Genomic DNA, 27,146 nt, shown 5'->3' with positions numbered 1-27,146 from the left:
CACATCCACATCACCCAGATCAACATCCGCACCATGGCTCTCAGGCCTGGATGGGGAGAGACCTTCCTGGCCAGGGGGCAGAGAAGGGGATGACGTGCCCTGGAGACCCTCCAGCCTGTCCATCCTCCTAGCCAGAGCCTGGAGAGCTGAGAGAATCTGAAGCGACTCCGTGCCATTACCCTCGGTCACGGCAGCTGGAGCCGAGCGCTTAGCAGGTCCAGGGACCTCCACCTGATCATGCCTGGAAGGGGACTCATGTTGCCATTTACGCTTGTGCGTATGCTAACGGCCATGCCTATGAGAGTGGGATGGTCGGTCGGGTGAGCGCCGCCTGTCCCATCCACGCACGTGGCCACATGCCTGGTCAGCCCGGCGGAGCCGTTCCTCCCTAGGAAGGTCACAGGCTGCGCTGCAGGGGCTGTCGACATCCTCGAGGAGGTGGGCGGCCCCAAGGCAAGCGGGACACTCTCTATGCCCGTCATTGGGGGCCATCGTGGCCCTACAGACTCTGCAGTAGTGTGCCGCCATTGCCTACCACAGAAAAACACAATGCAATACAACACAATACAATACAATAAGGCACTTACCTTGGCCGTACAACACACTGGGTCTGCAAGCAGCAGCCCGTAAAGAGATACAGCAGTGGTGTAATACAGTACACGGGTGGCCTGAAGCAGCGTGCGGACACGCTTAGCAGGCTCACACTGGCCCAGCTAGCTGCGGACAGCAGCGACGGGGTACACAACAGATACACAAAGAAGGCGGCCACCAGTGCGCGAACGCACGCGCCGACGTACACCAGTGGACAACTGGAGAAAAGACACACAGCAGCCCGCACCTTGTGCAAGACTGCACCTAGCAGACACAAACAGCTAAACTTACCTTTTGCAAGTAGCCTAGCACACAACAACAAAGCTAACAAGAAGCACACAGTAACATTAGCGCCTAAGCGGCCGAGCACATACGCGCTGATCAGGCCCACACAGGTTCCGGCTGCCAGAGCAGTAAACAGAAATAATAACGGTGGCCCACGCCGGTGCACCCGGCAGGCTCACACCAAGCCCAACTAGCCGCGAACAGCCAGATAAGGTACACAGTAGTTAACAAACAACAACCCGGAAACCTGGCACACACAAAAGGAAAATAACACTGAAACGGCAGCCCGCAGCAGTGCGCGAACGCAGGCAGCAGGCTCACACTAGCCCCTCCGCCGTGCGGTATGGGGTGAACTCAGGAAAGGCGTCAACAAGTTAAACAAAGTTAAACAAAGTTAAACGAAGTTTCCTGAAAAAAACACAGGTTACTGCCACATGCAGACTAACAAACACAGTCAAAGCAAGAAAGCAGTGAAAATACGTACTCACGTATCACAGGTCTCAGATGAGGCGATCAAGGTGAGAGACTGAACCGGGAGCAATCTCCGCTATTTACAAGCTCGAATCGTTCTGCTTCCGGAGGTCATGGGCATGACTTTGTTGACATATGGTCTCGGTGATAGGCAGAACGAAGGTGATCATTCCTTTTTTAGACCGTAGTGACGGTCAGAGTGAGGTCGAAACAGATCTGGGGGTAACAAATATGGATCAGAGCCTAAAATTGAAATTTTCTCCACATCTCTCTCTCTCTCTCTCACACACACACATTCAAATGTGCAGTGTGGGCGGCCATACTGGGCGAGATCGGTCATAAATATGGCGGCGTTCTATTTGATAGTGACGTAGGTGGCTCCTATGAATAGACCCTTTCAAGAGAGTTCCATTATCAGCATCATAGTTGGCCCCACAAGGCTTCCGTTTTAACATTCCATGTTATCTTAATGCAGAGGAAGTAGATTGGGAACCAAATAGAACGTTTAAGCATTGTTTTTGTTTTTATTGTTGAAAGGGTCTATACATAGCCTGTATACATTTTGCATGCTTGTACAGTATGTATACGTCTGTTCCCACCAACGGACACAGTGTCATGTCGAGATTCTGTTTTATTCTGAGCTTCAGAGATACCAGCAGCCGTATTCATTGATATCACAACTTAATGTGAAAAATCACAGCACGGAGACGGGAGTTTCAGTCCTCGGCCTGCTAAGAGCTCAGCTGGAGGCCAGTGCAGATAATGTCTCATTGCCAGAGATGAAAGTCTAAGACCAAGAACCTGCTCAACTTTACAGAGTTAAGTTACATTAATAAGAATTAGGCAGGAATGACAAAAAAGCATGAAATGGAAAGAATCTCAACAATAGATCATAAACCTCCCCCCCACTCCTCACACATCCTCCATCAGTTTTGGACAATACCATTAAACACAATTCATGTTTCTCTCAAACTATATGCAGTCAATGAACACATTTCTGCTAAGATTCAGTGTTGCCAACTATTTCAAATGTAAAGTAGCTAAAACCAGCTCCAAAAGTCATAAATGTTGCTAGATCATGTCACACGCTAATTTGCATATCAATTACGTCACCAGGTCGTGACCGCCCCCCCCCAAAAAAAAAAAAAAAAAATGGTGATGGCCCTTTAATACCCCTTTATAGCTGTTTGCTTTTCTCCTAGGCCTACTGAAATAGGCAACTTTAAGAGCCTAATTTAAATATATTTAATTTAATATACTCGTATATTAGGGTAATTGATACACTTTACACTTCTGTACATCTTGTCATAGTATACACCAGAATGAGCATTAAGTGGCTGAAAATCAGTCATTTCCTAACCTCCAACTGCTGCATTTGCTCAGCTTAAAGTCTAATTATAACTTCACCATAGGTTACACACAATTTAACCTTACAACAATGGCTATATTTTGGATTTATTTAGTTAATGTCACTCGGACAGGCCGACAGAATTCCCCCCCCCCTCAGCCGACAGTCTGTCCTGCATTGACAACACTGAGGCTACATAGCCTAAACGAATGCTTTAGGTTTTAACTTGTATGCTCGATTTTGAACTGATCTGCTTGTGAATGAAGTTGTAGCCTACTTTCCTCTGTTGAACGGTGCTGGAAAGCGTATCCCTGTTTCCCTGTCACCATGTCATTGCTCTTGTCTCTTTACTCTGGTTGTAATCTCATCCAAAGTTGCTGCACCTTCCAATAACGTTGCCTGAGCTGTTAGATCTATAGAACATCTACCTCTGTGGATAACATGGGCTGATACTACATAGGCCAGTCATTACTTTTATAATCATGGGGCAACGCTTTGGGCGAACTCGATGTAGGCTAATTCACAAACGAAACAGGCATGAGACTCTTACACAGCATAGCTAAACTCACTGCTCACTCATAAGAGTAAAAAGGGACGTTACATGCCATCACATCAGAGTCTCAAAAAGTCTCCAAGAACGCCAGAAAAAGTAGCTAGATTTGTCGCTAGTCGCTTTTTACAAAAAAAGTCGCTTGGGGGGTCTGAAATCTCGCTAAATATGGCGACAAAGTCGCTAAGTTGGCAACACTGCTAAGATTTTCTTTACAGACAAGCTTACCCAATTGTGAATCTTTCCTATCTTGTTTTCACATGATTACACACAGTATGCTGGAATAGAACGCACAATGTTCAAAACTTTCTATTTTAAAGACTCTACTTTGGCAATATCAAGCGCTCAAAAGCTGTAGGGCCTACTGAAACTGTTGATGTGCAGTTTCGTTCATTGTTTTTGAAAGACCATGAAATTAAAGATTAAGAGATGGCTGATATGGTCAATACAAAGAGCAATACCTGTGAATATAGATCTCTCCAATTTGATTCAACTCTGTTAATCCAATAGAGTTTGGAGTCTTTGTATGAGAGCCATCTTAAATGTTTTGAACAAGGGTGTAAAAATGTGTGAAACCAATAAAAAGTGTTGACTTGTGTGAAAGGTGAACAAGGGTGTAAAAATGTGTGAAACCAATAAAAAGTGTTGACCAATAAAAAGTGCTCACTAAAAAAGTGTACATTTTCAAGAGATTCTGCTGATGAATAGGTAAAGATGAATAACAAGTGCATCTTAGCAATCAAGCAAATCTTGTTTACATGTAAAAAGATAAATGATCATATCAGAGCACAAATTGCATTAATTCCTCCCAAAATGTAACTGTTCATATTCATAGATTGAATTACAACTTGTCAATTGTCATTGAAATTGACCTACAGCCAGCACCTGGACTTTTCAACATTTGCACTGCCTTCCTCACAATGTTCTTTGTCTAAGTGTGCCTTTGGCCTCTTTGATTCATACTTGCGCAATAACGTCACATAGAGCAGGTGGTCTCTCATATGGATGCATAATGAATGATTTCTGTTCACCTCATTTCTGTTCTGATATTAGTTCATAATTATGCCAGCAGTATTTATTAGCTGGGAATATATATATATATATATATATATATATATATATATATATATATATATATATATATCAACTCAGTTAAATTAAGTCTGGAGTCATTTTATGAGAGCTAAGTTAAATGTTTTGAAAAAAGTGTGTTTAAAACATGTGAAACCAATGAAAAAGTATTAATCACGTCATTGTAAGTCAGTTTGGAAAGAAGCCAAGGCTGCTAAGAAATATAAGCATGCTTTGAAGTTTATTGGGCTGAAATGTGCACTTTGAATTGTAGCACAGCGGTATACTATCAATGTAGCTTATCTTTCACTGCTGTGCTGTAATCTGCCAATTATTTGTTATTTGTATGTTTAGGGCCTAACATGGATATGAATGATTGACAGCTGTATTATGAGATTATTTACAAAGTAATGGTGTAATAGTGGCTCTTTGAATGACATAAAGAAATTAAGAACCATGAGAAAAAATAATCTAAGTTACTCAAGACTTTCATTTGTCTGTGTGTGTTTGTGTGTGTGTGTATGTGTGTGTGTGCGCGTGCGTGCGTGCGCGTGTGTGTGTGTGTGTGGTCTTTTAAAGTCTTCGAAAGTCAGCCATATTGTGAAATCCGACACGTGCACAGATACTGTATGAGGTTAACTCATATGCAGTGGACTGTGAACACGCAAGTGCTGAAGCAATAAAAACAACTCAATTATGTCTACATATAAACAAGGCAGCAATATTAAGAACAACTCAATTGTGTCTACATATAAACAAGGCAGCAATAAAAAAAAAAAAACTTTTTATTTTGTTACGTGTCACATAAACTAGGCAGCTACATCATCTGGTCCTCAAATCTTGTAGGTGTTCGTCATGGCTGGCTGTGGGTGTTAAGTGTCATATTAGGATGGATGATTAATGATCAACACAGCACATTTAGTTCTTATTAGGATGGATGATTAAGGATTAACACATTTAGTTCACTGGAAATTTCCTCTCCAACTTTTCCAATCAAATCAGTTATTATCTCAAATGTGCCTACACAAGTGTACTTCTTACACCAGGTCAAATTCATTTTGGCAGATAGGCTGTTTTAACATTGACAGGTTTATTTTCAGACTGCCATGCAGAGAGACCGTGGCAGACATGTACTTTGGACTAGGGGGCATTATTGGTAAACACAGATTGCTATATTTAGTACTTCTATATAACATTTAGCTAAGGCTATAGCCATGGAGTCAACTTTTCATGTAGGTAAGTGTTGCTTTACAACACACACATATTAATCAGTGAACTGATTAAAAGCTGTTGATCAGTTGATCAATCAATCTGTTGATATTTTACTGTGGTTAAAATACAATTTTATGAAACATTTAAAACACATTTGTCAATATTTCATCAAGTTACAAACAATCAGAAAAGCTAAATTATCTAGTGTAGAATACACATATTAAACTTTCCTAATTTCTCCTTGACGCTCAAATTGAGCCAGTGCTAATGTAGGACACGTCCTCTTGTAGTACACCTCTTCGTCCAGCAGGGGTCCATGGCTTCTGTGAAATGGTCTGGAGTGGGCTTGCAGTGGTAACACCAAAGGCTGATGGTCTTTCGGTATTCTGCACTCTTACTGGTCAGAACCTACACTTGGCTGCGTCTCCATTGGTTCCTGAGTCTATCCAAGATGAATATGCAAATAAGTCTGATTAATATTTGAGGACTAGCAACTGCGCAACTGCACTCTGGTGGAGCATCGTGGGGGCGTGACGGTCGATCCGGCAAGAGAGTGAAACGATGTTTTAACTTCTCGGTGGAAAATTAAAAGCTCATTCGTCTGCAATTGTTTGGGAGTAAACATTTATGAATTCGACAAGGTAAGAACGCTTATGTATTATGAATTTGGTGTTGCTTGAGAGCTGCAACAGTTTAAGTGCACTTAATTCAGAGTTTCTTTGGTGACTGTAAGTTGTACAGTGTGTCGTAGAGATAGTGTGCAAAATAGAATAATGATATTCAGATAATAAGAGTATAACGATAGCTATTTCTGTATAGTCATGTTTGTGAGCATGTAAGATGTAGCCATAATAGCCTACATAGTTCTTTGGTCTGGCTTTGGGACCCACAATTTCCCATGTTCATCAAGTATTTTTCTTTCTTGGAATTAAAGACAACAGATATGGTGAGCTACATGTTAAGACACGCAAAGTGCCTGTAGGCTTATTTGTTTGGAACATGTTGATGTTTGGCATTACATTTGTGAAGTCTTCAACTCCTTATGTCACCTTGTGTGTGTGTGTATGTGTGTGTTTGTCTGTGTTTGTCTGTGTCATTTGATCCACCCAAAAGTGGATCGCTACTCGACAGGTTTGTCTTTGACAGGGGTGTATGGTTTCCATATGACATTTAGTTTCAATGGTTTCATGGTTTCCTGTGCCAGCAATGCACTGCACACCACACAATGGGGTTTCTTTCTTTTTTAACACAAGCTCCTCGACCCACCCAGAACGGTTCCGCGACCCACTTTTGGTTCCCGACCCACCAGTTAAGAAACACTGGCCTACATGATATCATTCTAAATGCAAATGACACAGACAAACAAGTTAGACAGACAAACAAGTTATTCTTGTGGATCAGAGAGAATTTAGCTCTATTTTGACAATTATGGCCTGTGTGTTTGAAGGCCTAAGTGGAGAACGTGCATGAATTTTCCCGTGAAAATGCAGATTAGTCTGGCAGAGAATAGGATTCGTAGTCTCAGTTCATCTCTCTCAATCTCTACACCCTACACTGCCTATGCCTATAGGATAAATGTAGTCTCAATCTACTACCCACACTGCCCCAATGTTTCAACTGTGTGTGTGTTTTTTTTTTCTCCCTGTTTCAGCATTTTCCACGTTCTGAGCTCTCCGATGCCTGGTCCCACCATGCCTGTGGCCATGCAGCTGTACCTCGCCCACTCTCCTCCCCCTCTGCGGAGCTTCCTGAGCTCCTACGAGGACTGTCGCGCCTGCAGCCTCTCTGGGGTCTCCCCCCACCGCTGCAAGCCCCTGCGCCCCTGCCTGAGCGCCAGGCCCGGCCTGGCAGAGCCGCCCTGCCTGGGCTGGCAGACGCCCAAAGCCAAGGGCAAGAAGCGGGTGGTGTTCGCCGACTCCAAGGGCATGTCCCTGACGGCCGTGCACCTCTTCTCCAAATCGGAGGACAAGGAGGCGGCGCTGCTTGCGACGACGACGACGTCATCGCCGGAGCTCACGCAGCTGCAGTTCGACCTGACGGAGCTGGAGAGCGCCGTGGCGGCGACGACGACGCTGCGGGTCAGCCCCTCGCCAGGCCTGGCGCTGGACTTTGCCCAGCCGTCCGCCGACTACCTGGACTTCCGCAGCAGGCTGCTGAGGAACGGCGTGTGCCTGGAGAACTGCACGCTGCAGGAGCGCTCGCTCACCGGCACCGTCAAGGTGCGCAACCTGGCCTTCGAGAAGTCCGTCCAGGTGCGCATCACCTTCGACTCGTGGCAGAGCTTCACGGACACGGAGTGCACCTTCATGAACAACGTCTACGGTTGCCAGGATACAGACATCTTCTCCTTTGCCATCGAGCTGCCGGGCTACGTCGCCCCCAACAACCGGGTGGAGTTCTGCATATGCTACAGGCCAGCTGGCCAGATCTTCTGGGACAACAACGACGGCAACAACTACAGGCTGGTCCCGGCGCCATGGAAACACAACGGCGAGTGGTCCCCTCCAGCCAATAAGAAGAAGGAAACGGTGACGCCCAAGAAGCCAATTCGGAGGCTGTGCTCTCAGTTCGACAAACTGGGAAGCCCGCAGGCCACCAGTGGACTCTTTGCAGACTGGCAGAGTTGGGGCCACATAGAGAACACCATCCCCTACTGGTGAAGCTCGCCTGGCGGTGATGGTGGTGCTTGTTTGATGATGGTAAACACACACCTTGTGAGGTGCTCACGATGGTAAATAAGACTTGAATTTAGAAGAAGTCAATGATGATTTCAATGGTGATGGTGGTGCCGCACCTTCCCCAAATGATCCCCATCATCTCTCTGCATGCATGTATGGGTGTGACGATAATGTAACAAATGGTTGCAAAACAGACTTGATCTTATATGTAATCCACTAGTGCCTTAATTAGTGTACTATGTACTATGTATAGACCATGAATCTTAGCTGTGGATGTCTTCAGCCTGTTGTCTTGACCAGATCAGCTGGACCTGTATGGTCTTACAGACTTTGCACGCAACTGAGCCTCGTCTCTAGGCCATTTCAAATGAAGAAAATTGAAGACTGGAATGCGTTTGCATATACACACGCAGGCGACGTCCTTCATATTGAAGGTGTTTGCTCTTAAAAGTGTCTGTTTGTCAGAGGGGACGTTTCAGGTAAATGAGAATAATTATTATGCAAATTTCTTCTCAAACACATTTGAACTTGCAATAGATTAAAATGTCACATAGAACCTTACTATACTCATGACCCTCTCCAGTGCCTTGGCAATGTTTGTCTTTTCTTGTCACAATGTTTCTATTATTGTGATATTTGTAGTGAAACTACAGATACAATGGAATCAGTAGGCTTGCTATAGCTGACAGTAAATTGAATGTAAATCTTTTGGATTGAGAAGGATTGTTTTTGTGTTTCCAGTGCCCTTTCCCTAGCATTTTCTGAAAAGCTCATCCTCTGACTCGTAGCCTTGTTGGTGAAATCAACAGTTTCTTTTATTACTTGTTTTTCCAATATGTGCAATGCAAAACCTCTGGTAGTGTGTGTGATTGTGCTGTGATTGCTCTACGTGTGTGGGTAACAGAGAGAATGTGTTAAATGTTATGATGTTGGAAATGGTCTTTGTAAATAAACTTTTGTATTCTATCTAGCATCCTGTATTTGAGTTCTTTGTTTATTTGTTATTGATTTAGCTATGAGGATTAATATGCCTGTCTGTGTGTGTGTGTTTGTTTGTTTGTATGTCTGTGTGTGTGTGTCTGTGGACGTGCATCTTTATATTTACTTACACACACACACACACACACACAGCTCACCTTGTGAAGAGTGCAGGTGAGCAGGTCAGGGAGTGCAGCGCCAACCCAACTACTGCTAGTGAGAGTCTCTCAGCACACGGGAGACAGTCAGAATCCAGTCAATCCTGTTATACTACCCACTCCTCTACTGCATACACACACACACACACACACACATTACCTCTCCCCCCCCACACACACACACACATACACACATGTAAACTTACGCAGGACCACGGTAAGTCTACACTCGACCCAGCGCCAGAGCTGCATGCCTGCCCAGGCTGCACACACACACACACACACACACACACACACATGTGCAAGGCTGACCATGTAACAGACTCATTACTTTTAGGCGCCATCACGCTGGAAAAGAGGTCAGGAATGGGGTGGACAGACAAGCTGGCTGGCGTGGCCGCTGCAGTCGGGCTTTTTGTTATTTTGGCTGTGAGAGAGAGATCGCCAGGAATGTGGAGCACAGAAGATACAAACTTGCAGCAAATTTCCTCTCCCCAGCGATGGCTCCTCTCACACACACACACACACACACATACACACACACGCTCTCTCACACAAACACACACACACACACACAAACTTGCAGCAGATTCTCTCCCTAGCGATGGCCTGGAAACAGGATGAGTCTCAGTGGAGGCCAATATAGTCCTCTTCCGCAAAACACAAAAATACACACACACACACACGCACACACAAAAACACACACACACACGCACACACACACACACAAACTTGCAGCAGATTCTCTCCCTAGCGATGGCCTGGAAACAGGATGAGTCTCAGTGGAGGCCAATATAGTCCTCTTCCGCAACACACAAATACACACACACACACACGCACACACAAAAACACACACACACACGCACACACGCACACACACACACACACAAACTTGCAGCAGATTCTCTCCCTAGCGATGGCCTGGAAACAGGAAGAGTCTCAGTGGAGGCCAATATACAGTAGTCCTCTTCCGTAACACACACACATACACACACACACACACACAAAATCACACACACACACACACACACACATACACACACACACACACACACAATCACACACACACACGCACACACACACACACACACACACACAAGCACATGCATACATGCCATGAATATATGGAGCTATCATCCTGCTATCAAATATAATATCTAGACAGCTCCTGGCTCTGCTACACCATCTGTAGTAATCATATAAGGAGAGTGAATGGATAGTTTAAGGGTGCACTGTTTGCTGTGGTATACAGTATATCATCCTGTCAGTCACCCCTGTAGATTCATCTCAGACTACTACACTCGTGAAATGCGGGGAGGTGCTCCCAAAATATCACAACATAAAACATCTGTCACTACTGTACATATACGGGCATCAGTATATTACAAAATGATACACACATACACACAGCCACACACATACATACACACACACATGCACACAGACACACACACACACACACACACACACATATACACGCACACACACACACACAAACACACGCACACACACAGACACATGCACACACACACACACACACACGCACACGCACACGCACACACACACACACACTTGTTGATCTATTAATGACTCTGCAAAAACCCTTTTATCAAATGAAGCGAAGGGGGTGTGCGGGGGCGGTGGGGGCAGTTGAAAGGGCTGTTAATGAACCTCCATACCAAACAACAGAGCTAGACCCAAATGGTGGGGTCAGTGGCAGCCTTGCTTGTCTCGCATAGTTGACCGCATCAGTGAGAAACAGAGCACGAGGACCAGGAGGACAACAGGAAGCGGCACATTTGAAATGTCGGCAGAGGCACATGCAGGGGTACGATGATGAGACTTAAAGCAACACCAAAGCACTTTTCCTCGGTTGCACGCACGCTATCTGTTTATCCAGCACCTGGTTCGAACCATGTCCATGTCCACAGACAAGGTAGAGTATGCATGATTTTGCATACTCTATGAGTTGCATGATTTTATGAAAGTATGGTGTATTGCGACATCTGAAGCAAGTCAAATTTGTAGTTTCTTATTTCTCATTTTATCTAACTATAGGTCCGCTACCCGATCCGCTACCCCCTTTGGCGTTGCTTTACAGTAAAAGCAGGGCTGTAAACACAGTTTATTCACCTCTGACATTTCAGAAATAGTTTATCCACCTCTTATCAGAGGTGGAAAAAGTACGAAAATATTGTACTCAAGTAAAAGTACCAATACTTTGATGAAATATTACTCAAGTACAAGTTAAAATACCGATCTGAAAATGTACTCAAGTAAAAGTAAAAAGTAGTTAATTTAAAATGTGTAATTTGTGTATTAATTTAACAAGTGTACTTTAAGTAAAAGTTACTTAGTTACTTCTTTTTTTTTGGGGGGGGGGGGGGGGGGGGTACCAGAACAACCAGTTTTACCAGAGACTTTCTAATGAGGAGATACAGCACTCAACTGTTGTAAAACGCGGCAAAACGTCGACATGTGAATACATTGAGCCAATCATGTGGTGTGTTGTGAATACATTGAGCCAATCATGTGGTGTGCTGTGAAGACATCGTGCCAATCATCTGTTGTGATCTCGTCGCTGGAGCAAGATTGGTGTCGTGAAGCCTTACACACACACATTTCTGCAGAAATAGATGCCCGATAAGTGCCCAAAAAGCGTTGCAATATGGCCGCCGAGTGGAAGTACTTGCCTAAAAGCACTTTGGTCCTAGCTCGAGTTGCTGCAGCCAGCAGCTAAGGCGGCCATGTTCATGCTCTCAGTGTGTAGCGCTGTAGCTGCAGCAACTCGAGCTAGGTAAAACCGATTGTTTCAGTTTTGTTCATACCGACAGTACTCGGTGACGTTGAGAAATGTCAAAAATGAAAAAATCAACGGAGTTCTCCTTTAAGTTTGAGCAGTAGTTGATTTTCAAAGTTAGTTGCACTCATCCTTGGTCACTTTGCAGTGAACAGTAATCCAGCACAACTGAAAAGCCCCTCACAGGCAGCTGAGACAGGCAGGCCAATGTTGAGTTGCAGAGTTTTTTTATATTTGGAAACGAGCAGAAGGTTCAGCAGATTAAAGGGTGTTGAACTGGGGGGAAAAGTGGGAAGTACTAGGACCCCAATGGAGGAGAGGGCCCTTGAAAGGTGGATTACGGGGGGCACAACATTTTCACCAGGCATTAGTAATAACTCAGGTAATCCACACATAAAAAATCCAAACAACTCCATAAGTAGAGTCATGTGTAATGAAGTGGAATAACACAGGGGAAAAGTATTGAACACGCTAAGAAAAAGCACTAAGGCAAGGAAAGGGAAGGAACGAGCTGGAATCTGTAAGTAGTTAGAGAGTAGTTATCCTTTCTATCTGTGCAAATTAATATAAGCTTGGTTAGTAGCCTACATATTGATGGGCTATAAAAAGGTTTTTCATTACCAAGGTGTCACACAGGAAACATTTCATGATGGATAAAAGAAAAAAGCTCTCCCAAGACCTTTGCAACCTTATTGTTGCAAACATCAATGAAACTGGTTACAGATGTATTTCAAAACTTCAGAATCTTCCAGTAAGCAGCATGGGAGCCATTATCTGCAAGTGGAAGGAACATCACTGCATCATCAACCGGCCATGCACAGGATCTCCTCGCAATATTTCTGACCAGGGAGTCAGAAGGATAGTCAATTCCAAGAGCCAAGGACCACTCGGGGAAAGCTCCAAAAAGACTTGAAGGCAGCCAATTCAATTAAATTCAATTAAACAGTTCTGGAAGTAACTAAAGATCAGGATTCACAAGAGGGACCCCTGGAATCTGTTTAGAACAATGGGCCAAAATCACACCTGATACTGCGACTAATACGTTTTGTCATACAGGAAATGTCTTGAAGCTGTCATTACAAACAAAGGCTTTCCACAAAGTATTGAAGAAATTTCTGTAGGAACGTTCAATACTTTTTTTCCTGTGTCATTCCACTTTATTACACATAACTCTTATGTTTGGATTTATATGTGTGTTAATATAATGTGTGGTGAAAATTTCAAATAGACTCACTGGAAGTTTAGGCTAATTAGGCTACTGAAAAAACATTTAAGTGTTCAATACTTATTTCCACCATATATTTATTTTACCTGAATATTTTAATTTCCTCCCTTTAACTTCCTTCCTTACTTTAAATGTCAAAATGAATGTCAGACGAAATTTAAAGTTTGACTGACTGTGATTTTGTATACAACATAGTGAAAACTGTCTAAGGTCACTCTCACTCTCCCTTGCTAAAGAGCTAAATGGTTTAGTCCGCCTGCACGATTCATTAGGTAGTCTACAGTAGCCTATCTTTTGTTTATTTAGCTGAGCATCGCTAGTAGGCCTAGTGGACCGCTAATTGTTGTGCTGCTGGTGCAATGTCTTTCTCCAACAAAGCCAAGTCAGGTTACCAAAAAAAAGTCCAAAACAGGAAAAAGAGAGACATTAAAATGAGGGGAAACAACTGCTAATCAACTTCTTTCCAAAGAAAGGTGAGCACAAACGTCAAAATACGAAATCCCATGGTGTTTGCTTGAATATCTCCGCAATCATTAGTGCTAAAACGAACTGAGATAACCCATTGAAATAGTGGAAAATACATAGCCTAGACATGTAATCTGATGCATCTCGTGATCCAGCTCCATCTCCATCACTTTCAGAAAGACTGCATGGCGCTAGCTTGATTCATGTCCTGTTGTAGGCTAGCCTACATGCTGATCATTATCACTAGGCTAGTGGTTTAGGGCACGATTTTTTTTCTCTCCCTTTCTGTTTTCGTTAGTCTTAACTTTTTTTTTTAAATCAAGTAACGGATGGGATTTTTGATGTAGCGAAGTACAATACTTCACTCAAAATGTAATCAAGTAAAATTTAAAATACCGATTTTATAAACTACTTAAAAAATAAAAAAATACACAGAAAAACTACTCAATACAGTAACGTGAGTAAATGTATTTCATTACTTTCCACCTCTGCCTCTTATTAAAGTTTATCCACCTCTCAAACACATTAATTCATCAATTGCAATTTAACATTCAAAAATCACACAGTGTTATCCACATTCACAATATATACATTCATCAACACTCTAGGAACCATTTGATAAACATGGAACAATAACCTCCTCCATCATCAAACATGTTCTGAATGCCTTTTTTAACAATCCGATAACCTCCACCATGATCGAACATGTTCTGAACGCCTTTTTTTAACAATCCAATACCGTTTGGCGCTGTCTAACTTACCGTGATAACAGAATTCATAGTTTACCCATCTCTTATTTAACACCTCTTATTTATTTTACCCCTGGTTAACAGCATACAATAACAGAATAGGACATATGAACACAGAGAGACATGTTTTCTGTCCCTTTTAGAGTTTTGTACATGATAGTTTACTCTCTTTCTCTCTCTCTGTGTGTGTGTGTGTGTGCATACGTGTGAGCTTGCACACGTTTGTGTGTGTAAGAGAGAGGGAAAAAGAGAGAGAGAGAATGTGTGTATGTGTGCACACATTTAGTGTGTGTATGTTATAGAGACATACACAAATAGATACATAGATTTACTTTTAGGTAGATAGGGATAGGGTTTGGGAGATATAGAGAGGTGTACATATAAACACTGCTCACCACTGGCAGAGTTTATGATCATAAAGTGCCGTCCTTTTTACCTGCCAAGGGAAATTACTGCGATTCTGCTAGTCGCAGTATACATCCCGCCTACCAACAACAACAGCGATAAGAACGCGGCTCTTAGTGAACTGTACCAGGCTGTCAGTGAACAACAGACGGCACACCCAGACGGTTTCACCATCTTCACTGGAGATTTTAACCATGCTGATCTTAAAACTGTACTTCCAAAGCTACACCAGCATGTTGATTTTCCAACAAGAGGAGATAACATCCTGGACCTGGTCTACACTACACACAAAGGAGCATACAAAGCCACCCCCCTCCCCCACATTGGACTTTCAGACCATATAACTGTTATGCTAATGCCCGCATACAGACAAAGGGTAAAAGCGAACAAACCGGTTCGTAAGCAGGTAAAAGTGTGGCCTGAGGGAGCCTCCGATGCTCTTCAAGACTGCTTTGACACAACAGACTGGGAAATGTTTAAGCAGGCAGCCACTTACAACAACCGGACAGACATAGAGGAGTATACAGACACTGTAACCTCTTACATCACCAAGTGCATCGATGATGTGACCCACACAAAAGACATCATCACTCGGGCTAACTGGAAGCCATGGCTGACAGGGGATGTCCTCAGGCTGCTGAGGGCCAGAGACAAAGCCTACAGAGCTGGGGATGAAGCTGGCATGAGAACAGCGAGAGCCAACCTGTCCCGTGGCATCAAGGAAGCAAAAAAGGAATACACTCACAAGATAACCACCCACTTCAAAGACAGCAGGAACGCACAAAGCCTATGGCAGGGCATTCAGGCCATCACGGACTACAAGCCCGCTCCACAGAGCTGTGAGAGCAACATCCCTCTGCTCAACAACCTGAACCGCTTCTTTGCTCGCTTTGAAGCACAAAACAGCACCTGCCCACAGAAGACCCATCCCCCTCTACATGAGCAGCCCCTGTGCCTCTCTGCCGACAGCGTGAAGAGGACACTTGCTGCTATCAACACCCGTAAGGCAACAGGTCCAGACAACATCCCAGGTCGTGCGCTGAAGGACTGCGCAGAGGAGCTTAAGGATGTCTTCACAGACATCTTTAACACTTCCCTGAAGCAAGCCATCGTCCCATCATGTTTCAAAGCTGCCACCATCATACCTGTGCCGAAGAAAACTGCTCCATCCTGCTTCAATGACTACCGCCCTGTGGCACTGACACCCATCATCATGAAGTGCTTTGAGCGGCTTGTCATGTCACATATCAAATCCATTCTACCCCCCCACCCTGGACCCCTTCCAGTTTGCATACCGAGCCAAGCGGTCTACAGAGGATGCAATCTGCTCTGCCCTCCACCCAGCCCTCACCCACCTGGAAAAAAGAGACTCATATGTGAGATTGCTGTTTATAGACTTCAGTTCTGCATTCAACACCATAATACCACAACAACTCATCTGCAAACTTGACAAACTGGGACTCAGTACCTACCTCTGCAACTGGCTACTGGACTTCCTCTGTCAGAGGCCTCAAGTAGTACGTGTTGGCAACAATACCTCAAGCAGCATCACACTGAGCACAGGGGCCCCCCAAGGCTGCGTGCTCAGTCCGCTGCTCTTCACCCTGCTGACGCATGACTGCACTGCAACCTACAGCAACAATCACATAGTGAAATTTGCTGACGACACAACTCTGGTGGGTCTCATCACCAAGGGCGACGAGACTCAATACAGGTTGGAGGTCGACCATCTGACCACGTGGTGGAGGGACAACAACCTCCTGCTGAACGTCAGCAAGACCAAAGAGATTGTTGTTGACTTCCGGAGAGGTCACACCCAACACCTGCCACTGACCATCGACGGTGCTGTGGTGGAGAGAGCGAGCAGCACCAAATTCCTGGGGGTGCACATCAGTGAAGACCTCTCCTGGACCACCAACACTGCATCACTGGCGAAGAGAGCTCAGCGCCGCCTGTACTTCCTGCGGAAACTCAGGCGAGCAAGTGCTCCACCAGCCATCATGACCACATTCTACCGAGGCACCATTGAGAGCATCCTCTCCAGCTGTATCGCTGTGTGGGGCGGAAGCTGCACTGAATACAACAGGAAAGCCCTGCAGCGCATAGTGAACACAGCTGGAAGGATTATTGGTGCTTCACTCCCCTCTCTGAAGGACATTTACACCACCCACCTCACCCGCAAGGCGACCAAAATTGTGAGTGATGCAAGTCACCCCGCTCACAATCTGTTTGATCTACTGCCCTCTGGGAAGAGGTACAGAAGCCTGCGCTCCCGCACTACCAGACTCACCAACAGCTTCATACACCAAGCTGTAAGGATGCTGAACTCTCTCCCTCCTCTCCCCCCTCCGCTACATAACATCCTGGACATTGGACCCACAATGGCCGCCTGCACTACTCCACTTGCACACTTGCACACTTGTACACTTTACAACTTGTTGTTGTTGTCCTGAAAACACAACACTTCTGCTGCTCTTACATAACTTGCACCACTATGCCACTTTCTTTCTTACTTAGGTCAAACAGAACTACCCAAGTCTTTTATTGGCCTGACTTTGCACTAGTATTTTATTGACTGTCTATGCACAATTTCAACCAAATTTTGCTGCTCTTATTTTTTCATTATTATATGTGCCCTCTTATTTACTTATTTACTTACTTTTTTGTTTACTTGAATGTTATGTTTGTCTGTGGACTTAAATTGGTAAAATATGTCTTGTCTTCACCGTGGGATAGTGAGAAACGTAATTTCGATCTCTTTGTATGTCTGGAACATGTGAAGAAATTGACAATAAAGCTGACTTTGACTTTGACATTACTTGTGCATAAATAGATACATATAGTAGACACAAGTCGAGAGAGAGAGAGAGCGAGAGAGAGAGCGCGTGAGAGAGAGAGCGAGAGAGAGAGAGAAAGCAAGAGCGAGAGAGGGAGAGAGAGAGAGAGAGAGAGAGAGAGAGTGTGAGAGAGAGTGCGAGAGCATACCTGTCAACACTCCCGTTTTTCCCGGGTTCTCCTGTATTTCAAGGTCATCTCCCGGCACCCTCCCGTTTTGTTATTTCTCCCGGAAAACTCCCGTAATTTGCATGGCCATCAAACTTCATTTTAAAATCATTGATCCATTCATTTTTTCTATTAGTCTGACATCTCCCAGGTTGCCAGATTGTGTATGAAATACACCCTACACATACACGATCACTTAGTTTCAATTTTAACCGTTTTGTCATAGGCTAAAACCTGGCAACCCAAAACCCAAATAAGGAAGCGGGTGCCGACTGCGCAGCCTGAGTCTCGTCGTAAGCAAGCGGGCTAGTTGAATGGCGTACTCCAGAACAAGCTGTTGTGAAATTGTTGGAAATTTAATTGATTAACACATCACATAAACTGTTATTGAGTGTTGATACACTGAACTTGTGTCCTCTGAACCAAATCTGACAGCAATTAAGCAGCTTTGGAATTTTGGAAGTAGGCTGCTGGTGGACACATAACTGGCATTCGTAACGGCTCCTACACACAGTTGCGTTCCGTCAACGCCAGTGGGTGTTCCCGACGTTAGCTATGCAAATGACTTGAAGTATAACCGTAATTTGATTGGTTGGTGCCGTCCGTCGATTGGCTTGATTGGCCGGTGCCATCTGTCGGTGCAGCACCAGCTGAACTTCTCAACGCGAGCTACGGGAGAAACGCGACGCAACAGACCCACAATTCAGTTCGGCAACCGATGACGTGAGCCCATGTAAAGTGAATGGGATGCGTCTCCAGCAACGCAACACACGCAGCTGTGTGTAGGAGCCGTAAGGTAATGGTAAGGTAAAAGCAACGACTGAAATGCAGTGTTGAAACACGTGTATGAAACGTATTACATATGCAAACACAGATTCGGTATAAACACTGCCCCCCCCCCCCCCCCCCCCCCCCGAAAAAAAAATCTCCCGTTTTTGGAAAGCTAAATGTTGACAGGTATGAGCGAGAGAGAGAGAGAGAACATGACATGTGACATTAATCCTGCATCCTGGTATGTCAGGGCACCTATCAGCACAAGCAGCAGTTGTGTGTCTGTGACCGTATGTTTCACCAACTGAATGTCAGCCAAGTGATGTGTGACAGTCAGACTCAGGCACGTGCAGAGAAGGGGGGCTACAGGGGCTCTAGCACCTGCCCTATTGGCCCCTTTGATGTCCACGTGCCCTTTTGACAAGACCCGTTTTATACTTTTTAAAATTTGTAATACTTCCGCTAGTTCCAACGTGAATATTCGCTAACATGTCTCATTAATAGTTTGTGAAATTAGAAATTGACAAAAATAACAATTTTCTGTGTTACGTAATTGAAATGCCTTGCGGCCACCAATCCGTGACGTCATACATTCAGTGAACTCTCAGAAGGTGCACGCAGGCACAGTGCTGCAGGAGACGTTTGGGAGCACCGGTAAGGTCACTTGGCAGTTAGCCTATCTGAGCATGCAATAGTATTCAGCTTAGAGAATAAAACGTTTAAAGTTGTTTCATGTTTAATGAAGGCTATCAATCCCGTTTTAACCATGTCATGGTCCATCCATTTCAATAACCTGGCAGCTTCGAAAATCTAAGGCTGAACGTTCATAACATATTCTGTTTAGGTTACTATGTTATAGTAGCTTTGTTAGGCAAACCTTTTCTAAATCGTCATAAGCCGACGACATAGGCTACTGTAGTTGTATAACTAACCCAACTCCATGTCGTTCTCTGTTTACAGTAGGCTACATTACGCGTCATTTCACTCAGTGGCCACACGCACAGCACGTGAATCTGCAAGACACCAGCTTGCTAATGGTGGTAGTTCACTGCGATAAACATTAAAATTATAGCCTGACAAGCCAGACTAGGCAATAACATATTTGCTGCCGCTAGGGTGCGTCTAGATTTCTAGGCTATTAAAATTAGCGTTGAATTTAATCAATAAGATGTAGCCTTATAGCCTATGATCTCTGTGTAGACAATAGCCTAATGAAAACTGAAAAGACCTATCTGTCTGTGCCCTGGCTACAGTAGGCCTACAGTACATGCACTCCTATTGAATTTTCAGAACCAAGGAGAGAAATGAGAAAAATGTGTTACAGCTCTGTCTGCTATTTACACCCATTCTTCTTGATACATTTTATTTTGATATAATTTGCACGTAGCCTATGTATTCTCTTTTGGGTTGTAATCAAAATTAAGTTTTAAATAAAGTTAACACGTTTTCTGAAAAATTTGTTCCATGTGCCCTTTTTTTAAATTTGAGCCCCTGCCCCTTCAAAGGTCTCTGCATGCCCCTGGTCAGACTTTATGACTTTGTGACTTTGCCAGGTGAGACCCAACAGGCCCCATCTGCATTATTATAAAACCATAATGTCAAATGATAACCAATCATTCCAATCACAACCAAATTAGGAATGAATTTGTTTCCAGTGAGAACCCACAGGTTTGAATGTAACAGGTGTGCGTGTAACATGTTTGAATGTAACAGGTGTGAATGTAACATAATGTCTTGACATTAAAGGTCCAAAGTGAAAAGTTGTTTACTTTTGGGTAAGACCGAGATGTAATGAATTTGAACAACACTGGTGGCTCTAAACACACCTGATCCACAGAGTGATCATTCACCTTCCCAAAGGCCATCTGTGCCTCATTAAAACCGTCATCAATGTTTTTTCTTGTTGTTATTCCTTCTGCTCACTCAGATTACTAATTGTATTACTTATGAAAACATGCCTATCAACAACTGAAACGGTCATGGAGACCATCAAGGTCATCAAGGGCATGATGTCTGCGTCCACTTTCTTCATCCATCTGGTTTGGTGGTATGATCTCCGGGCCTGTGGACTGGACAGCAGGCGTAAGAGTGTGGCTACGGCATGAACAGGCCTGCTTTTGTCTGCGTTCTACACTCCTGTACTCGCTCTAGCCCAGGAAACGACTATTCAGGAGCAGAAGGCATGGACAAACGCACCCCCCTCCTGCACTATGGTCTAACTGAGTGGACCTCTTGTTCGCTAGGTTTGGCTGAGTGGTCTAATGTAGCCATTTAGCCTCAAAGGCAGGTTTGTCATACATCCCCACCCGTGTTTGCCTATTACTAATATAACCCACCACGCACGGCACGGAGCTGCATCTTAAATCACCGCCTTTGGCACCCCACCATGTGAGGAACGGTATAATTTGCGAATCCACAGGCAATGTTGACGTCAGCAACATTACAAATGGAAATTTGTAATGCGCAAGCACAAGCACTCCACAATTACCTTATTGTTCCAAGCAATTAATGTCAAAAGAGTACTTTTTTTTTTTTTTGGCAGGAAATACCTTTTTGTACATGCTTACATTACTGCATAGAAAGCCAACGGCAATTAAATTACTTTCCAAGGGCTTTTGTAGAATGTAATAGAAATATATCATAGTGTCTTGCTCTGTGATTTACGTCACACAACAAGAACTTTTTTACTAACACGCGTTGTTCCTAAACAAAGGCAAAGATTATCTGGATGATTCTGGTTGTCTCTGCAGGATTGGATATCCTAGCAACAGCCTGGAAAAGAGCTCAGACTAACTGACAAAATAGCAGATAGCTGATGACAAAATGACAGATAGCTGTTATGAACATCATGAGCAATAGTTCACATTGACTTCAGATGAGACAACATGGACTATGGATGTGCAATGTCTAGATATTCCCCCATATCATCATGATTAAGGTTGCTGACTCTGTTCATTGTTTCTGTCATCACAGTAAACAACTGAAAATATTTTTACTCTATCCTGTCGTTCAATTACATTCATTTAACTACAGTTACATTTTTTGCTTTATCAAAATGCATTTCATGATCATATGATTTTTAGTTTTAGTGTTTCAAGTACAGACATTCTTTCAGTTAAAGCTGAATTAAATGCATGCTCGTTTTCTACCATGAGCATGTGTTGAACACATTGTTTAAGGAAACTGCTTGATGATGTAATGGAGAGCATTAATGTGTTGGCAGACTTTTTTTGGCTAACTTCACGAGGTGTAAAAGGAACTCTGGCATTTACAACAAAACACAGTGTTCTTCTCAGAGTAAACCCTGCCCTTTAAATCTCACACACAGTCATGCACACATGCCTCCACGCACACCTCGACACACACACACACACACACACACACAAAAACACGCACACACACACACACACACACACACACACACACAGGAACGCACGCACACACACACACAGGCACACACACACACACACAGACACACACACAAAGACACATATAGATGCAAGCAAAAGACTTAAGTTGCCAGGGTTCCAGACCTGTCAGGAGATAATTCAGAACATTTTTCCATGACAGTTGAAGTTATTTTTTGCCCATGAGGTTCTGGTAGAGAACTTGAACAGCTACACTGATTGTAACTATCTATCATCACTTTACAGTAATTACATGTTTTTCAGGATTTCATTTCTGACACAAAGCTACATAGATACATTGAGTACATATGTACATATGTGAATTTTCTGAGCCATATATTATGGTAGCAAGTTCCTAAAAATATAAACAGGGTTGGGTAGTAACGGATTACATGTAATCTGGATTGACATGTAATCAGATTACAAAAATCAAGTAACTATAATCAGACCAGATTACAATAAAAAAAATTGTGTAATCAGATTACAGTTACATTGTTGGGGATTACCTGATTACATTTTATCATGCAAACAATGCAACTTTTTTATGATAGCCTAGCTATCTTTTAATTTGACAAGCTTCTGGTTTGCCGGTTCGATCCCGGACAGGTAGAAAAAATGTGGGCGGGGGAAGTGGTTGGGCACTGCTCTTCCATGCCCACATCCAAGGCACCTAACCCCTCACTGATCCCCGAGCGCGGCTGTAGCAGACAGCTCACTGCTCCGGGTTTGTGTGTGCTTCACCTCACTGTGTGCTCATTGTGTGCTTCATCTCACTGTGTGTTCACTGTGTGCTATGTGTGCTTCACTAATTCACAGATTGGGAGACCAAATTTCCCTCACGGGATCAAAAGACTAACTAACTTATTTACTATTGGGGTAGGTCTCTCGGTACACTGCCTGATCTTTTCCTCCTAATCTTAATGTAGCCTCTTGTTTTAGTGTTACCGTTTACTTTGAGAAAGTCACCAGGTCCCCCTGGTTGAAAAACATCCCAAAGGAATAATTTTCCCACCCCCACAACTGAAATGGACATGATGTCATTCAATCTCAGACCATGTCCCTGGGTCAAAAAAATCCAGCGAAAGCTCAATTAATTGTCCAGGTGTGCCCTTATAAAGCTAAAGTTGATTAAGCTGAGTTGCATGTTTGGAGAATAGTGATCCATGATCACATCCATGATGACTAAATGATCAATTTTGGGATGGGGTGAAAATTTCAACCACCAAAACACCACTCCCAAAGTGGAGAATAGCTATATAAATGTATACGTTTTGGGTGTTTTTCAGACAATGGGACCTGGTGACACTAAAGTAAGACACTAAGTAAATGGTAACACTAAAACAAGGGGCTACATTAAGATTTTTGGAGGAAAAGATCAGTTAATTCACACAGGAATGCTTTACTCAGAGCAAAGAGATTTCTTAGATGTAATGAAATAATAAAGAGAAAAATAGAATGAGAATTCTTTCATCAATTCAGTGGTGGTGTCTTTTACTTAAGGGACATATTTATTGAAGTAATCTAAAAGTAATCCTAAAGTAATCAGATTACGTTACATGTTTTTGGTAATCCAACTGATTACGTTACTGATTACAAAAATTGCCATGTAATTTGTAGTCAGTAATGGATTACATTTCAAAGTAATCTGACCCAACCCTGAATATAAATGACAAAAGAAGGCACACAAAAATGTTCATTTATTATGGTAACAGCACGACATGACGTCAGCAAGTGGTAGGTGAGGATATACGATCAGCAGGCATACTGCGCGTGGAAAGCTTGGCCTGGGATCTAACAGGACACACACACACACACACACATACACACACACACACACACACACACACACACACACACTCACACACATACACACACACACACACATACACACATACACACACACACACAGACACACACATACATACACACACACACACACACAGACACACACATACATGCACACACACACACAGACACACACATACATACACACACACACACAGAAACACACACACACACACACACAGACACACACATACATACACACACACACTCACACACACACACACACACACACATACAGTACACACACACACAAAGTCCCCCTGTGCTCAGTTCCCATAGTAGCTACATAGACAAACATGCAGGCTGGGAAGCCCACATTCCCCACTGGTCCTGCAAGGTGAGGTCAGGTGGCCTCTGAAGCATATCTCATGGGTCAAATATCACCCTTGAAGCACTTGCAACATGTGCACATACCCAAAGTTGTGCAAGGCATCCCTGAACCCATATCTCACTTTATCCTTACTAGAGGGGTTGAACCTGTGTACTCACTAGATACAGATGCAGAGAGAGAGAGAGGGAGAAAGATAAAAAGAGAGAGAAAGAGGGAGTGAGAGAGAGGGAAAGAGGGAGAGAGAGAGAAACCTATTATGGTAATACAGCTTTTGCAGCCTCAGGCTCTTCTGTCCTCTGAAAAGGGTTCAGAGGGTTCATGGATTGCAGGCAGGTATATGTGAATGCATACATAAAGGGAAACATACACAACATGTTTACACATAAGGTGGCTTTCCAAAAATAAAATTCATATTTGGAGTTTTGGTTTTGGATTATTTTGATTTTGGTATGTGGATGCATTAGCAAATGTGGCTATTGCAGTACTTGTACTGTTTCTCTGTGTCGTACCAAACAAGGGCATAATACAGCGTATTCCAACACACATTGAAAAACACACACACACACATATATATACACACACACACAGAAACACATAGAAACACACACACACACACACACACACACACATACACACACACACACAAAGTCCCCCTGTGCTCAGTTCCCATAGTAACTACATAGACAAACATGCAGGCTGGGAAGCCCACATTCCCAACTGGTCCTGCAAGGTGAGGTCAGGTGGCCTCTGAAGCATATCTCATGGGTCAAATATCACCCTTGAAGCACTTGCAACATGTGCACATACCCAAAGTTGTGCAAGGCATCCCTGAACCCATATCTCACTTTATCCTTACTGTATGCACAATTGCACAATTTCAACTCAAATTTTGCTGCTCTTATTTTCTTCATTGTATGTGCCTTCTTATTTTTACTTTTTATATTGTTTACTTGAATGTTATGTTTGTCTGTGGACCTAATTGGTAAAATAATGTCTTGTCTCCACCGTGGGATAGTGGGAAACGTAATTTCGATCTCTTTGTATGTCTTGACATGTGAAGAAATTGACAATAAAGCAGACTTTGACTTTGAGGGGTTGAACCTGTGGACTCACTAGATACAGATGCAGAGAGAGAGAGAGAGAGAGAGAGAGAGAGAGAGAGAGGGAGAGAGAGAAAAAGAGAGATAGAGAGAGAGAGAGGGAAAGAGAGAAAGAGGGAGAGAGGGAGTGAGAGAGAGGGAAAGAGGGAGAGAGAGAGAAACCTATTATGGTAATACAGCTTTTGCAGCCTCAGACTCTTCTGTCCTCTGAAAAGGGTTCAGAGGGTTCATGGAGTGCAGGCAGGCATATGTGAATGCATACATAAAGGGAAACATACACAACATGTTTACACATAAGGTGGTTTTCCAAAAATAAAATTCATATTTGGAGTTTTGGTTTTGGATTATTTTATTTTGGTATGTGCCAGCAGCCAGACCAATGGATAACCTGTCTTAGCTGAATTACTGAAGCTAAGCAGGTGTCGGCCTGGTTAGTACTTGGGTGGGAGACCTCCTTGGAAAACTAGGTTGCTGCTGGAAGTGGTGTTGGTGGGTGGCCAGTAGGTGGCACTCTTCCCTCTGGCCAAAAAAAAAAAAAAAAAAGATCGATCCCAATGCCCCAGTGCCGTGACGGGGACACTGCACTGTAGGAGATGCCGTCCTTCGGATGAGACGTTAAACCGAGGTCCTGACTCACTGTGGTCATTAAAGATCCCATGGCACTTATTGCAAAGAGTAGGGGGTTCCCTGGTGTCCTGGCTAAATTCCCAACCTGGCTCATTCAATCTGGCCCCTTAATCATCCTCCACTGTAATTGGCTCATTCACTCTCCACCTCAAGCTGGTGTGTGGTGAGCGTTCTGGCGCATAATGGCTGCCGTGCATCACCCAGGTGGGTGCTACACATTGGTGGTGGTTACTAGTGAGGTCCCCCCAACCATGTGATGTGCTTTGGGTATCGAGAAAATCGCTATATAAATGTAATGTGTTGTTGTTGTTGTTGGATGCATTAGCAAATGTGGCTATTGCAGTACTTGTACTGTTTCTCTGTGTCGTACCAAACAAGGGCATAATACAGCGTATTCACGCACACACATGCACACACATGCACACTCTCCACTCCTACCACCCACAACTGAAGCGCTCTGTTTGTGGAGCATAAAGTTCGAGAAGACTGGTCTAATTATTTTGAATGTAGCCTACACATGGCTATCACGTCTGGTGTAGCCAGTTACATTGATTATATAAAAATGGAACTTCCCCCCATGAGCTGCCAAGGGCTGTCTTCAGTTGCGTGCCTGGTGTTGCCTCCCTGTAACATCTCCAAAGTTGACAGACCCAATATTTGTCCATTAGCTGACACCCTTATCCAGAGTGACTTACATTGGACCAACTACAGGGCAACTTGGGCACCCTGAGATCACAATCACAACACGATGGGGTTCCACTGGGATGGCCAGGTTCCTAAGCTCTAGACTAGGGGTTCCACTGGGATGGCCAGGTTCCTAAGCTCTAGACTAGGGGTTCCACTGGGAAGCTCCAGGTTCCTAAGCTCTAGACTATGGGAGGGTAATATTGACCAAAAAAAAAATCTTGATATTTTCTGGGATTTTGTCGATAACAATTAATAAGTAGACAATATTTAATTTATTTAATATAAAATGTATTTATCTTGTTATATATATTGTATAATAAAATGTTTGTATAAATCTCATGTTATTCAATATTTGTCCCCCATGCTGGAGGTAACAGGATCACTGGAGA

The 27,146-nt window shown here is 43.6% G+C and overlaps 1 protein-coding gene across 1 annotated transcript; it reads left to right on the top strand.

The window, feature by feature from the left end:
• Window positions 1-5,823: 5,823 nt before the first annotated feature.
• On the top strand, window positions 5,824-9,176 carry LOC121685787 (protein phosphatase 1 regulatory subunit 3C-B-like). Its single transcript, XM_042066547.1, has 3 exons — window positions 5,824-6,169; window positions 7,180-8,201; window positions 8,305-9,176. The coding sequence occupies exons 1-2, from the start codon at window positions 6,156-6,158 to the stop codon at window positions 8,186-8,188; spliced, it is 1,023 nt and encodes a 340-aa protein (XP_041922481.1). The 5' UTR covers window positions 5,824-6,155; the 3' UTR covers window positions 8,189-8,201; window positions 8,305-9,176.
• Window positions 9,177-27,146: the final 17,970 nt, after the last annotated feature.

This window comes from Alosa sapidissima, chromosome 16 (genome assembly GCF_018492685.1).
Source record: "Alosa sapidissima isolate fAloSap1 chromosome 16, fAloSap1.pri, whole genome shotgun sequence".
NCBI classification, from domain to species: domain Eukaryota; kingdom Metazoa; phylum Chordata; class Actinopteri; order Clupeiformes; family Clupeidae; genus Alosa; species Alosa sapidissima.
This window is presented reverse-complemented; position numbering and strand designations above follow the sequence as displayed.